Genomic DNA, 14,991 nt, shown 5'->3' on the forward strand with positions numbered 1-14,991 from the left:
CACTGCATTGACAAACTGTAAAAGCCTGGTACCTATGAACTCCCCGAAAACACAAATGGCATATTGAAGAATCGAATACAACCAATTTTTATGAACTGGCCCAAAGCTACAGGTGACAAAAGATGGCTTCGAGAGCAGGCTGCATTACTTCTCTGTAGGCATTTAGGTTGCTGGATAAAGGTGGCACTGTCATCTACTTGTATGGCAAATGTTGATCTCTTCACTTTGAGACAAACAGAGGCTACATGTTTGATCACTAATGAGTTTCATTTGCATTGAGATATGATTTGTACATGAACTTGTGAATGATGTTGGGTGGTGATGACCTTAGGAGGAGCTGTCGTAGTCAAGTTTGCCAGTTCCACCCAGTCCTTCAACATCTACTTCCGTCTCGGTTGCATTCAGCATGTTCAGTGTTATGTCTGCACAGAACACACAAGAAACACCAATCAAACAGTTGCTTTATGCAGGGAAAATGTAAGAAATTTTTAAACAGAGAACAAAAAATATTGAGAAAAGTAATAAATGATTTATCTCAATGAAATAAATGCTGCACCGCAAGACAGACCACAGAGATTTTTCGAAGTCTATGAATCTCAGTAATCACTGGGTAAGTTCTTTTGAGCACTTGCGTCATTTTCACAAAATAACAGGCTTAAGCAATGTGCTGATTACCTTAAACTGCCTACTTAGTTTTCACACAGGTCCTTGCCACAGCAACGCGAGTGCCAGCAAAGCCATTTTAGGATGCAGCATTTTTGATGTTATAAAGCCTTAAAGTTAATATATTTGGAGTTAAATAATTGCCAAAAGTTCACAACAGCAATGATGCAGAATGCATTTGTTTATGTTATACGGTTGACTCGTTTATCTCTCGACTGTCGGACATCACTGCCTATACAGCCCGGTAATTAGGTACAATGCTCATGCTAAGTGTGTGGGACTTACATTCTTACAGGAAGAATGCACAAGTTTGCACGCAGCAACATTAATGTCGCAGCGATAGGGTCAAAATTTACCACAAGTCGAGTATAGCAACGTTGTACGCAATGCGCAGCTTACCATGCATAGAGAGACCACCTGTATTTTATGAAAAGAATTCCACACAGTGAGTTAGTGCTGCTAAAAGACTCTTTTCAACTTAAGACATCGCACCGATGGTGCGGTGTAGCCTAGTTTGAACCGAGTGTCTGCTCTTGGTTGATTCCATCCTCTGCCTCTGTACTTGCCAAACCGACATAACCTAGCTCAATTTTTAGTTTGTGTCCCTTAAAAAGTCACACAAGGACAGTACTGCTCGGCTGGATTTCAGTTTTATATCTTTGTGCTTATTTAAATTTTTTTTCCAAATTTCTCCCTAGACAAGGAAAAAAAAATGCTGGAGTTGGCCTTTAACAAGATGAAACTTTGAACTACATTAAAATGTTAATCACATCAGTAAAAACATTGCTATTGCAAAAAATGAAAAAAAAAAAAGCGGATTTTTATTTTTTGTGCAACAGAGTGAGCCATAGATATGTTGGTAAGATGTCACAAGAGGAAGTAAACCAAGCGCTCATAATATATGCACTTCTTCTTAATAATGAAAGTCTTCAATTACTAATTTCTCATGGCAACAAAGAAATGTGGCGTCTCCAGCGAACGTCCATAGCGATCAGTGCATTTACGCCCTCTTGAAATCAAAGATATTTTAAAAACCATTCCCGCTATATTGAAAGTCTCAGGTTGTGACCCATTACATTTTTTTCAACCCATGAGCTAGTTTGGAACCCTGAAGTTAAAAAATTGCAGGACTGCTTGTTCAGCAAGCTGGGCAGATACGTTTTTGCCAATAAGCATTGGTGTAACCTTTGCAGTCAACATTTGGCGGCGCCGCTGAACTGACTCTTGGGGGTCTATATAAGGCCTTGCCCCTGTGACCCCCTTTCCACAGGACCACAATAAATTTATTTTTCTCTCTTTACATTCAGTCGAATGATAATGATAGCAACACAATTTTTTTTTTCGCTGAGAACGAAAAGTGTACGACAAGGTTGAAAATTGTTTGAAGATTTCAGCGACAACACTATCATCGGTGTGTGCAAGGAATATGAGAGTGATGACAAGAGTTAAAGTTCTTGACGCTTGTGACATTCACACTTTCTTCAGTGCCCATGATGACAATGCAGCTGCGCAAAGAAGCTGCGAGGCTCGAGCCATCAAGCTCCTTCTAAGTAATGTGAAACAGAGCAAGATAAGCGACTTCTTTACATAAATTGTGGCTGTGTGAATTAATTGGTGTGCATATTTTTCTATTTTCGTGACAACGAAGTTCTCGTGAGAACAAAGAAAAATTGCTTCCTCATCGATTTTGTTCGACTACTGATATTAACGAGGTTAGAATGCTTTTCTTGGGTCACGAGCAGCCGGTGCTTCCAGTGGTTGAAAGGGAAGTTAGTTCAGAAAAATTTTCCACAAAGGGAAATTTGGTCGAATCATCAGTGAGACTAATGTGGCGGGAACGGGAGAAAAGAGGGGGGTTGCTTGAAGTAAGATCAAAGGGGATAGGCCTTTTTTTCATTGCCCACTTAAGTAGTTTACGTTATCAGAAGACTCCCATCTCAATATAAATACCATTAATTTATACTTATGTTGTTCCCACTAATGTGCATCTTGTTGCCACTCTTAAATGATTCTAAGAATTATTAAGTATTACAGGTAACCAGATGTAGACATTAACTTACTGTGCTCCGTCACTAACCACAAATGTGGGTTCATGATTAATTTCGAGAAAAAACATGCCGCTATTGTTGGCATAAATCTTGGTACTCTAAGGGAGAAAACAGCTTTTTAAGAATGTTTTAGATTTCTTAACTGACTATGATAATGCTTGTTAAATTTATGTATATGTGTGTACTGATTTTGTTTATGCAATCATTTTTCTACTTAATAAGTATATTTTAAAATAGAAAATATTTCATGTGCCTTTTGGGGAGGAATTTTTTTTGTAAGCTGAGACGTTACAATGTAAATCACTGTATCAGAGTAATCTGAAATCAGAACTGTATGCAGTGCAACAATAAGTAATAAATACATTTGTACATAAGTTATGGTACATAGAACGTTTGCGAGTGAGTCAATTTCAAGCTGCGATCGCGAATTTACAACATATAACTTTTCTTCAAATAAACTTATAACAGCTACTTTTGTTGCACTGCACACAGTTCTGATTTCAGACAATAGCAATATGCTAATTTACTTTGTAACTCTCTCAGGTTACAAAAAGTTTGCTTCCTAAAAAGCACATCAAATACTTTGTATTTTACAAACTACATATAATACTAGAAAAATATTTGCATGCACAAAATCAGCACACAAATATGCATAAACTCGCAAAGTTTCATCAAAGTCGACCAAGGAAAAAAAAAATTTTTACAATGACTTGTCGTTTATGTTTGTCATACATGTATGTCATTCCAAACTAATTTTGATATTATTCGAAATAATAAAATGGTAACGATAGCACAAAGTCTACTTGGATCAACTAAGTGACCAATTGACTGACACCAACCAAAATGCAGACAGACAGATAATGGATAGTCTCAAAGTACCCTTGGTTTGCCACAGAATGCTTCAAATTTAAACAAGCACAATTCAAACAAGTTTCAACAGTGCAAAGTAGTACGCAAGTGCCTGAGTTAAGTGTTCACTAGCCAGCAACAGCACTGCCAGTGGACAGGATGAAGTAACGCACTTATTATCCGGTGCTTTGAACGATACAAAGCAGTTCTAGCCTCTATGCTAATATCAAAGGATCATCAATCCAGTAAAAATGGAGGAGGCTGCTAGTATTTTGTTGTAGCACAGGCAAACACAAGACACACTAGTTAACACACTTCAACTTTCAAGAGAAGCACAACATTAACTGTAATATAAAAGAGTGTAAAGTTTTGGTGAAGATTAACCATGCACACTTATTACTATTGAGTCCCACCCAAGACGAAGCAAGGGTAGAAAAAATCTAATAAATGATATTCAGTTAAACTTTCTTTCCGTGCACCTCTGAAAAAGCATGCATCCACTTTTTTTTTTGTATTTTCGTAACTCACCAGCAGACTTTGTGGCAGCTTGCAGACCTGCGGCTAATGTTGGTTGAGGAGGTGGTGGTGCCGCTTCTGCCTTGGGTGGGGCCTTTTTGATGGGAACGCCTGCCTCTTCATATGCTTTACGCTTCATGCTGTTCTTGATCTGGCTGCTGCAGGAAACAATGAGGTGGGCAAGGAGAGCTTGTATCAAAGTGTATGAGACCCAACCATAACAACAGCACCTGCAAGTGAATTAATAAAGTACTGGCGCACTTGCTCAAAAGCACATTCACTGAAAAATAAGAATGGGCTGCAGTTTGTTTGGTGGGGACTCCTCAATAACGACAGAAAATCTGCAACTGTCATTAAAGAAAAACGTAGACAATCACTGCATAATTTTAGTTCTAACATACGGAGCTGAAACCCAAAGGATAAAAGATAATACCCCTACATAGGAATCAGTATAACAGGAAAGTGTTATACCGATTCCAATTATACCAAACGTGAAGACACTTGCAGACCAAGCAACATTTGGTGCCACAAAGGTGCAAATGCTTCCTCCCAAAAGTGTGAATGCAGGCCTCCGCGATTGCCTACTGGCATGCGGTGGACACTTTCGTAGTCCAAGAGCCACCAGTCAGTCAGTCAATCAGTCAGTCAAAGAACTTCATTTGGTCCTGAGAAGACGAGAATGCCCCCGTCAGGGGGTATTCTCGTCTGGGGGCCCCCAGACGGGGAGGGCCCCGTCGGGCCCCCGTCGTCTGGGGGCACCGTCTGGGGGCCCCGCCCACGATGGCACCGGGAGGTTAAAGCTCTCGGCCACATCTAAACAGACGCTCTCGGCGTCTGTTTAGATGTGGGTGTGGAAGCGGAAACTTCCTACGCCCTAGCTGATAGTGCTTACAGACCTCGTTGAAAGTGAGAAGAGGGTCCCTTTGCCACTGCCCTCCCTCAGCCTCCGAGTGCCCACTTCCGGCGCGGTGTGTGAGACCTCGCGCTTGGGAGTGTGCAAGTTCGTTGGCGTTTGGGCCACCAGTTTTTATTTTGGCGGTCTCCACTTGCGGGCGCTAATCAGACTAAGAAAAGGCCAATTACGAGTCAAATGAGCGCGCAAGCAGGAAAGACCACGCTTCGTGGAGGTGACGCATTGTGAAAGCGACAACCTTTAGAGCACGCCCAACCCGAGTCTGCTGCGCCTTCTCGTCACTGATAACAAAAACACGCTAAAGTTTCGAAGCTCTAATGATTGCCAAATGGTGTACGGTGTATATAAATGGCTTGCCGTTCGCATTCCAGACAATGTACGATTTGTGGTTTAGTGGTTAGCGCCACAATAAAGAAATTGCTGGTTCGATTCTGCGCGACAGATGCGTGCCTCCTGATTTTTTCTGTGAAATCTCTTTGTATAAAATTTTCGTCACTTCCGTGACGGAAGTACATCAGCAGAGCCGTGGTGGACTCCGGCATAAAACACTTTCGTCTAAAAAAAAAGCAGGGGAAGATTAAAGGGACAGAAAACAACACCGAGGTCTCAATATTGCAATGAAGAGAAACGTGCGAACTTTTGCTATGGGAACATGCTGCTGCAAGAATTTTGCGAATGTGTGCTATAATAGGGAAGTTACAGGGGTAAGAACATACGTTTCAGTTTGTTTCAAATTTTCGTGCGTCCTTGCCACTTTTCAACGCCATAGCGAGGAAAGGGCATAGCTCGTCGTCATGACTCTGCTTACTTCAGCAACGAGCCACGTCAGCGATACATCATTGGTGCGCAGCCAGCGACCGCGCAGGGCTTCACCCACATGAGCACGCGTAATAGTGGCGCAGGGAAGAAGTGCTATGCGAAGAGCACCCTTTCCCTAGTGGTAAAGTAGTGAGATGCATCTTTATCTCGGAGGATTTCGTTCTGGCAATACCGCTTTTCCCAGTAATCTCAGGCTCTACAAAACGGCAGGGGGAAGCACAGAAAAATGAGAATGAGGACTGCGTGGCCAAAACTGCATCACCGCAGGGTCAAGGCACCGTTTTGTAGAGCAAAAAGACGAAATCGATGAGCTCAGTGCTACGCCAAGTTACCCGTGGACAAGTATGCGTCAGTCCCCGTACGATGGGGATTGGTCAGGCGTAGGAAAGAAGTGGGAAAATGATATTTTTGAAATGCAAAGCCTGCACAGCATGCAGCATTGTAAAATTCAGAAAATTCCATCGCCGCAGTCTACTGTATGAATTAGCAAGCTTGTTTGAGTTGTGTAAAAGAAAAAAAAAGACACAGTCTGTTTACTGACCCTTTTAAGAAACACACAGTGTACAATGGAACAAGAAATGACAGGAGTAACATTAAGGAATCATAGGATGGCAGAATGGATCAGGGAACAAGGGGTAGCACATATTCCAGTCGATATCAAGCCAAAGAAATGAACCTGCTCTAGCAGAGTAGCACATAGTGGGACAAAGAGCCAGATGAGACCAAGTGCAACAGAATGGTTACGAAGGGATGAAAAATGCAGTCGCGAAAGGCATGCAATAGGCATGCGAAATGTTAGATAGAGTGACAAAATGACGTTTCCAAGGATAAGTTGGAATTGGGTCACATGGGATATGATACACCAGAGATCACTGGGAGAGATCTTTGTGCTGCAATACACCTAAATAAGCTGAAAACGATGATGAAATGTAGAAGCTGCATCACTGATTACAACTTTATGACAAATCAAGCCATTTATTTGTGGGTAGTTAATGTTACAGAGACCAGCCAGCAAACGTTTAGCTCCTCGCGAAATGGCTTTCATTTATCACGAATGAGATTACGTAAGCACACTAGCCAACTTAATTACAATGCCATGAATACAATAAGCTATTTAAATCAAATGAAATTTCATTTAAATTTCACTTAAACTTGCTAGATAACGACAGCACCCAAATGCTATGAGATGAATTCACATGACAAATTGCACATTCAATGAATTTGCAGAATGCTGTGGCTATCTCGAATACACTTGTAATGCATGTCTGGACGATACTGCACTAAAGACATGTCATGTTCGGTCATGTTCGTAGCTGAAAGGAAACATTAAAAGATTAAAAGGGCAGAGTTCCACAAAACAGGTGAAATTCTTTGGAAGCATCATTCCATTTCACTGCGTGCTATAAATAGAAACATGGCTCATAAAACATGACACTACAAAGTGCAAGTAAATGTGACCATGAGGGCAAAGGACCTTTGCTGCAACAGCAGCACTTTTTGCTGTCCTCATAAAAGCAGATGAAATAGGTCACTTAAGCTTAGTACAAAGATGTGTCAAGAGCACATTAGTGAAAAAACTGTGCACAGAACTTCACACAGTCGAACAGCACTGGTTGTAGGGCCGCGAACTTACATGGTGCGATTCTTTATGTGATCGCTAAGTTTATTCAGGTCGTCTCCAAAGCGCTTCACTGCACTGCGCAGCATCTCGACCTCGTCGTCAGTCCACTTGCCCCTGCGTGGGCATTACCAACTCAGATTTGCGCACTTCTACCTCTGCTTGCAAACAACATATGAGCTCATGATACGAGACTCATATTAAGCCAGCTCAAACAATGCAAATTTACACATTCATAGTATGTTACATTATTTCAGCAGTTGAATAGACACGAGAAAGTGAGCAGCAATTGTGACAGCAAGTAGAAACTTCATCGAAGATGGGAAATATCGGCACAAAGTAATGCCAGATCTTCAATGGTTCATTGATACTTCTCTTTGCTTGAAAGTGCACATTGCCCCTCTGTGAAATCTGTCAGCGTGTCCCTTCGAGGGATGTGAGCATCAAAGGAGGAGGATATGTGGCAGTGGAGAAGAGAATTGAACACTAGCAAAAGTGGCTCGCTAAGTGCACTAGGTGGCATATTGCCATGAGCCTCAAGCCATTTTATACTTTTTAGGAATCTATAGGAGTACTTTTGCTATCATATTGTCATACATTTGTGTAAGCCCTTTTTTATACCCTTCTATGCCATGTCAAAAGCGCTGAGACAATGCTTTTCCAGAGGGGGAAAATAAAACAGATGTTTGTTTCTATTTTTACATTTTTGCCCCATTACACATGTAACTGCTTTCTAGGGCAAACTGTGCCTGAATGACTGAGAACCATCTCGGTAATCTTAGAACCTCCGATGAAATTACATGCACAACACGAACATTTCAGTTGGCTCTGGAAGTCATGTGGCTGCCAGCGTTAATGCTGAAATCTTCGATGGCACAAGTATAAGTGCCAGTTTGCTTGACAACTGTTGATGCATGACAGCCGACGCTCTGTTCGCCAATATCAGTGTTCAGTGTGTATTGCTGTAGTTTGAGTTTTCAATTTCGCCAGTAGTGCATCGACTGCTGCCTTCGTGAACGTCATGACCATGTTACAATATACAATAACACTACAGTGTGTGGCAAAGCACAGTCACATAGAGATAAGTCTATCTGGCAAAGTGGATAAGAACAAAGACGCATCGCAGATGAGCTGTGTGTTCTCAAGCGTCACCTATGCGGGTGTTCTTTACGAGGGCGGCTGGGGGTACGTTTGTTCTGAGAATCATTAAGAACAAAGAACATGCTAGGCAGCTTGCAACAATGCCGAATGGATGGATGGATCTCATGAACATGTCAACTGGTGGTCGAAGAGCGAGAAGAAGTGGAAGAAACGAGAGAAGAACAATATCAATGGAAGAGAAATGAGAAAAGAAGAAAACAAGAAAGAAAAGAGGAGCAAGAGCAACGATGTGACCGGGACAGACGGAGGCGCGGGGTCTCAGAATGCAGACGGGCGCGGACAAGTGGTCGAGGCGGCACAGTGTTTGCCGAAACCCCACGAGCACGGCTCCTAAGAAGGAAGTGCCCCAGCCTTCGCAGCAATGCCCTGTGAGCTGCGGGGCGCAGCCAGGAGTTCGACCAGCTCGGCTTAGCGACTGCAACCCCATTGTCACGCGCCAGATGGCCTGCAGCGACGCTCCGTAAGCGGTGCCCCAAGAACAACTAGCGGTACAGCCGCTGTGGGGACCCGACGCCGCGGTGAGCGGACACCGTAGGTACTTGAAGGTGCAGCTTACGGCCGGAACTATCGATGCAACTAGCTTCCGAGCCCTACGACTCAATGCCGGAGCCAAGTCAAGGCAACGCACCTTGGACTCTTGTATATACGACTTTCTCTAATTTTGTGTGTATATATATATATATATATATATATATATATATATATATATATATATATATATATATATAGTGCGCGGGAAACTGTCATAGCGCATTTAACAAGTATTTTGTAAACTAGGTTCTCCATTCAGTTTCATAATCATAAACAGTTTTTCGTGTTCCTTGCTGTTCCTGTCTCGTTGAACATCTACAGAGACCATGACAATAGATTGATATGGCTGAGCCCTTTAGATGGGGCGGCGGCTAACACCGCCTTGCCGTAATACTTAGTGAACAAAAACTATATTTATATTTTTTTTTATTATGCAGGCGCCGTCTGGTGATAGTGTCCGAAAGTGTTGTCATACGTTAGTAAAGTGATAAAATTACGCACTGCAAATCAATTACGTCAAAAGAGAACATGAGTAAAAAGAAGAAAATAAATAGGGAATGACCTAATCGATTGAAAACATAAGCACGTTGCATTTTTCTTATAGCGACTGGCCATACTTTCTAATGGCACTTCGCACGTTATCAAAATCGAAAAACAAACGCACAAAAAGTCACCACACTTGCAAAAAAAATCAAGCTACAATTATTACCTACTATGCCCAATGCACAAAAAGGGGGATGGGAGCCATTAGCTTGAGCGTAGTCCGTGTTTACGGAGTGGAGCATCACTGTAATTTTTCGTTCACTGAATAGCACATTAAATTGGAGCGAGTGCAACGTCGTCTGTAAAGTGAATTGTCAACGTGCCGATTTACCAAAGATACGTCGCCAAATACATAGAGCTGTTTTACGACACTTGTATTCGGGCGCGTTGCTTGTATTCTTCCTGTTGCGCTACCCCACTGGTTGAGGGCTAAAAAACGAAACGTGCAATGCAGGTACACCAATCAAGAATCATATCAGACCAGTCACTGCAACTGCGCAGGAGGCCAAGTCAAAGCCAGAAGCGCTATTGCAACGCTCACCCGGCTGGCGATGACTCGGAAGCAGAGTACAGCTGAACAGCCAATTCACCGAGCTTGGTGAAGGCAGCTCCTGCGGCTGTGAAAATTTCCCCCACCTGCGAATCACAACAAAAGAAACGCGGCAGTTCTGCTAACAGTTTGGTGACATCAACACTGTTACTTTCATTCTAATTAGTGATGATCACAGAAAATCGCGAATCACTACGCTATACTTCATTTCTTGCGCAGCTGCGTTGGGCAGTGCATGAAGTAGAAGCAACGACCAAATGAGAGAATGGTTCCCCACTTATACAAACTCACCTTACTTGCACTTCCATGACTCATTTTCAGCGCTAAACTTAGAGCGTGTCAAACGACCTGATAGTTGTTTACAAGTGCTACAGTGCCAGCAACAATTGAACTTCTAGCTCACTTTACTTCTAACGCCATTGTAACCACCGCCATCATCTTCTTGGATTTGTCTACGCCTTCTTATGTGCTGTCCAAGTACATTCGTGTCGTGATGCTGTCATAGTACATTACAAACCAAAGCAAATTTTATGCGTACTTTTCAAGCTTTATAAACAGCGTAATAACCGCGTGATAAAATTTTTTTGAACACGAACGTGATTGTAAACACAAAACATCAAATGAGATTAAAAAAAAAACAATCCAAGAGTAGATCAATAGCCGAAAAGGCGCTAAACTATGGTCAAACTTCATGGCGCCAAACACATCTCGATCTCTGGCTAGTACTGTACTGTGTTCTGTGCTGTACTCTGGCCAAGTGTTTCGCATTCTTTTGAGAGTGAGCCGTGGTCATCATGTCGATCTCATCGGAGGGTGCTGAGGAGGTCGTGTTTCCTACCACAGAATGGGAAAACAACATTACCGTAATTCCGCACGTCAGCGAAGAGAGTATGTTGAGATATTACACAAGCAGGCAGGCACTGCGCGCAACCGCAACGTCAATCCCTTTGTGCTACCGTCTACAATCCAGAGCAACATCTAAAAAATAAGGTATGGTTTCTGCCCTATCTTTTACCACCGCTATTCTACCTGTGTCACAGACGAAAACGTGAAAGCAAGTGTGAAAGATTTCACGAGCCCTCGTTTCTTTGACACAACCTGGATGAAAATCAGCTGAAGCCAAGAAAGCTACAGGGGACGTTAATTGTTCTTTCTCTATAAGCAGTGTAATAATTGCTGATAAAAGTAAAGTGGATGACGAGGCTACTTGCCGGCGGCAGGGACAAACCCTGCGACCTTTGAATTATGCGCCCAATTCGTTCCCTCGTCTGCTTGTCGGATTTTCATGTTCACGCAAACGTAGGATTGTTCACCGAAGAATAAGAATGAGTTGGAGCGCATAGGGCAGACAATCCTAAATAAGAACTGAAAGTCTGATGCTGTCCTTAAATCGAAAAGTGTGCAATCACTGTATGCTGCCAGTGCTGAAACCAGGAGTAAAACAAGTAAGCTAGAGAAAAGGTCTTGCAAGGATTGAAATGGTTACTGAGAGTCACAAACGCCGCCGAAGATGGCAACGAGTAGATTAAGCAGCAAAATTAAGGCTGGTAATGACGACAACAGCAGTAAGACTTTTGACATGTGTGAGTTGGTTCATACCTGGTTAAAAGCGCAACATGGCCAAGACGCCAAGCACAAAGCGACATCACAAAAAGGTGGTTGTCAGCACTGGAGATGTGGTGTTGTGTTACTTGTTGTCTCCATCTCATTGCATATGTTTTCAAGGTGGGAAACAATGCCCCACATAGTGTATTGCACTGTATATATCTTTCACCCTTTTGTCACAAATAATTTATTATTGGTCTCTTTGATTACAGTGATGGGCTTGTCTTCGTCAAGGCAAGTTGCTACCGAAATGCAGAACGAGAGTCAACCTATCCCGTCTTCGCTGCCATAAACTCCAAAGGAGAAATCATTAGTGGCAGCTGTAAATGTGTGAATGGACGAAGTGCCTGCAATCACCTGATGGGAACCCTCAAAACCGTTCAACTGCTGCAGTCGAGGGGCTTTGCGAAAGTACCACAGAAGCTCCGATGCACCAACCTCAGAGAAGAAGAATTGGTAGACGATTTCAGGCATCAGATGCAGAAACTATTCCCTCGCCGCTGTCGCCGATTTCAGATGCCCCGCCAAAGCATACAGGAGCAGGAGGAGTCAACGGAACGTTTCCGTAAAGCTCTGCTTGAACATGCCCCTAATTCTCTTATGGCGCTATATATGCCTGAACCACCGCTCTCATACGAGATGACTAAAAGTGGTCCCGCCCCGGTACGGACTCCTGCGACATACCAGGAACCTCTTCTGTGCTATCAATTCAGAGAAGCCTTGGGCTATCCCTGAGCATTGTAGTGAGCACCTTTAGTGCTATTTTATTGTATGTTCATAATAGGTGGAACTGAATGCGATGCTTGCGTTCTGAGTGAATCTCAATAAAGAAAAGTCGGAAATGCATGTGATACACTGCATATAAAATACACATATACAGAAGGAGGTCTCATAATTCACAAGACTGAGAGTGAGATATCGTGTAATATTGTAAATCAGGAACCAATATTTTGGTAATCAGTGGTGAACCTAGAAAAATAAGTTATACAGAATTTTAAGGTAAGTAAGAAAAAGAAGTTAAAACTCAATCTACTTAAACCCAGTTTTACAACTATCTCAATCTAGCGAAATTTTCATATCCTGGCAGGTACCCATAAGGAGCCAACTTTCATTTGAATCTTTCACAAGGATGACTTCGTTGGATGTGCTCTGTAATGCTTGAACATCTGGCCACCCTAATAACAACACTGCTTATTACTTTGAGGAGGCTGCACCCAGCACTTGGTAGGAAGAATTATAATAATTTGTATTTAATGTTTAAGAACCACGACATTATTATGAGGAACATTGTTGTGGAGGGGTTTTGGAGATTTCAACCACCTGGAGTTTTTAACGTGCACCTAAAAATAAGTATGCGGGTCTCAATAATTCTTGCTTCCATCCAAAGTGCAGCCGCTGCGGCTGGGATTAGGGGGTCACCACAGTTGGTAGTATTCTTGCATATCAACAGGTTCTGAGCTGTGCTAGTTTTGTCGTCCCTGCAAGTACTCCCACAAGAATACTAGCTGTGGTTGCTTCTCTTATTCAATGGCTTATACAACAGAATGCATTGATTTTGTCTTAATAGTTTTCAGGCTCTGTCTGCGTGCACATTATTTGCATTCGTTTTAAGCTTCTTTGAATATTGGCTGCTTTTCATAGGTTATGTGCAGAAAAAATGAGAGAGGGGTGGGTAGGGCAAGATCATTGCATCGACTAAAAAAAAGACTGCATTCGTCTTCAAGTTGTCTAAAGAGAATGCATTAAGTAGGCCACAATGCTTTTTTGCGCAGACTTTGCTGGTGCACAGTGAACAACGTCAAGTTCAGCGTACAATTAATTTTGTTCCCAAATGACTGCTTTATGGCGACCTCCGACTACGCTCTTCGAGGTCAGCCACCATCTTCTTTAGTCTTGTTCTTACTTTTCAGAGCTCTGCCAAAACAACAAAGTTCGTACTGTTGGTTGCGGGCTGCTTCAACAATGCCATTAAGTACTATGAGGCATGCACCTTCCCTGCAACTTCCAAATCAGTATTACCAAGATCAAATCCTGATCTTAATGTTGATATCGACTATGATTTTGTCAACGAGCTCCGTCTTCTGCAGTAAAATTTTGCCTCTACTTCTTTCATTTCTTTAGCAAATTGATTCATAGGCACTGCGAACCCACAGGCAAAATACTTGAAAGCAAATGCACACACAATTACAAATTGTTTTTGAATTCTGGCATCTTAAATTTTCTTCATGTTCATAACTTCTTTACAAAAGAAAAGTTTCCGAGTTGCAATGAAGATATTGCAATATTTCACTATTCTTGGGAAGGGCTCAATTTAGCCATACAAGTGCTGGGCTGATACTAGAAATGCATTAATTTGTAATTGAATATGGATTACTTGGGACCGTGCAGTGCCTGGAATACGTGACATGGGTTCAAGCATCTAGCTGGTGCACTTGGCCCACTTTTTATTGCTATGCTGCAACATACCACAAGAGATGAACAGCTGAACATTTTTTTTTAACCGTTTCACTTTGTGTAGACTCCATGACGTGAACTGGATCTGCTGCAAATTTATTTCTTTACAGAGATTCTGCACTTGGGACGCGAAGACGTCTACATGACTGTCCGTGCCTTGGAATGCCATCCCAACAAAAGCAAAGATGGAATACACAAGCATTCGTGGCCAGAAGTGAATGAGCAGAAATAAATATGACTGCTGTGGAAAACATCTGCAGTATTAAAAAAACAACAGGTGTGTGAAACGTGCAGTTCTGTTGCAATGTTAACAGGAGAAGTTGTTTTCCAAAAACTCGTCACAAACTGCAGATGCATATTGAAGGTACCAAGTATAGTAAGCAGTGTTTTAATGTGTGTGCATTTATCGAAATGGTGTCAGGTTTGCCTTGTGATCCTAAAGTTACTTTATTCTACACTGGGGAACGAGGGCAGGGAATTAAATGAGTGATGAATGACTAACGCAAGGAATTACAGAACTTATCAAGGGCTTTTTTTTTTGTTAGACACAGCCTACTACACGTCTATAATCATGGGCACTTTTTAGCAGTCCACCTAGTCCAGTGTCTTCAACGATCGCTAAGCCACTTTTATGATCGCAGCTGACATGTTTATGCCAGGCTAAGGACTTGACGCAAACCTACGCACAAGTTTTAATACACTTCGTTCATCTCTGCCATCT

General features: G+C 42.2%; 1 protein-coding gene and 1 long non-coding RNA gene across 4 annotated transcripts; one reads left to right on the plus strand and one right to left on the minus strand.

The window, feature by feature from the left end:
- Positions 1 to 248: 248 nt before the first annotated feature.
- LOC119185226 (BPTF-associated chromatin complex component 1) lies at positions 249 to 10,666 on the minus strand. Of its 2 annotated transcripts, XM_037434321.2 has the most exons (5): positions 10,503 to 10,665; positions 10,203 to 10,297; positions 7,442 to 7,543; positions 4,089 to 4,234; positions 249 to 422 (listed from the first exon to the last, which is right to left on the minus strand). In XM_037434321.2, the coding sequence occupies exons 1-5, from the start codon at positions 10,524 to 10,526 to the stop codon at positions 328 to 330; spliced, it is 462 nt and encodes a 153-aa protein (XP_037290218.2). In that variant the 5' UTR covers positions 10,527 to 10,665; the 3' UTR covers positions 249 to 327. The 2 variants fall into 2 exon arrangements, with proteins under 2 accessions (XP_037290218.2, XP_075748500.1); XM_075892385.1 differs by lacking the exon at positions 7,442 to 7,543 and having other exon boundaries at positions 10,503 to 10,666.
- A 224-nt stretch (positions 10,667 to 10,890) lies between these two features.
- Positions 10,891 to 14,508, plus strand: LOC119185214 (uncharacterized). 2 transcript variants are annotated; one of them, XR_012894848.1, is made up of 3 exons: positions 10,891 to 11,201; positions 12,029 to 12,559; positions 14,381 to 14,508. It is a non-coding gene; the product is annotated as an uncharacterized LOC119185214 (long non-coding RNA). The 2 variants fall into 2 exon arrangements; XR_012894847.1 differs by lacking the exon at positions 14,381 to 14,508 and having other exon boundaries at positions 12,029 to 12,662.
- The last annotated feature ends 483 nt before the right edge of the window (positions 14,509 to 14,991 follow it).

Source organism: Rhipicephalus microplus, chromosome 1 (genome assembly GCF_043290135.1).
Source record: "Rhipicephalus microplus isolate Deutch F79 chromosome 1, USDA_Rmic, whole genome shotgun sequence".
Taxonomy (NCBI): Eukaryota; Metazoa; Arthropoda; class Arachnida; order Ixodida; family Ixodidae; genus Rhipicephalus; species Rhipicephalus microplus.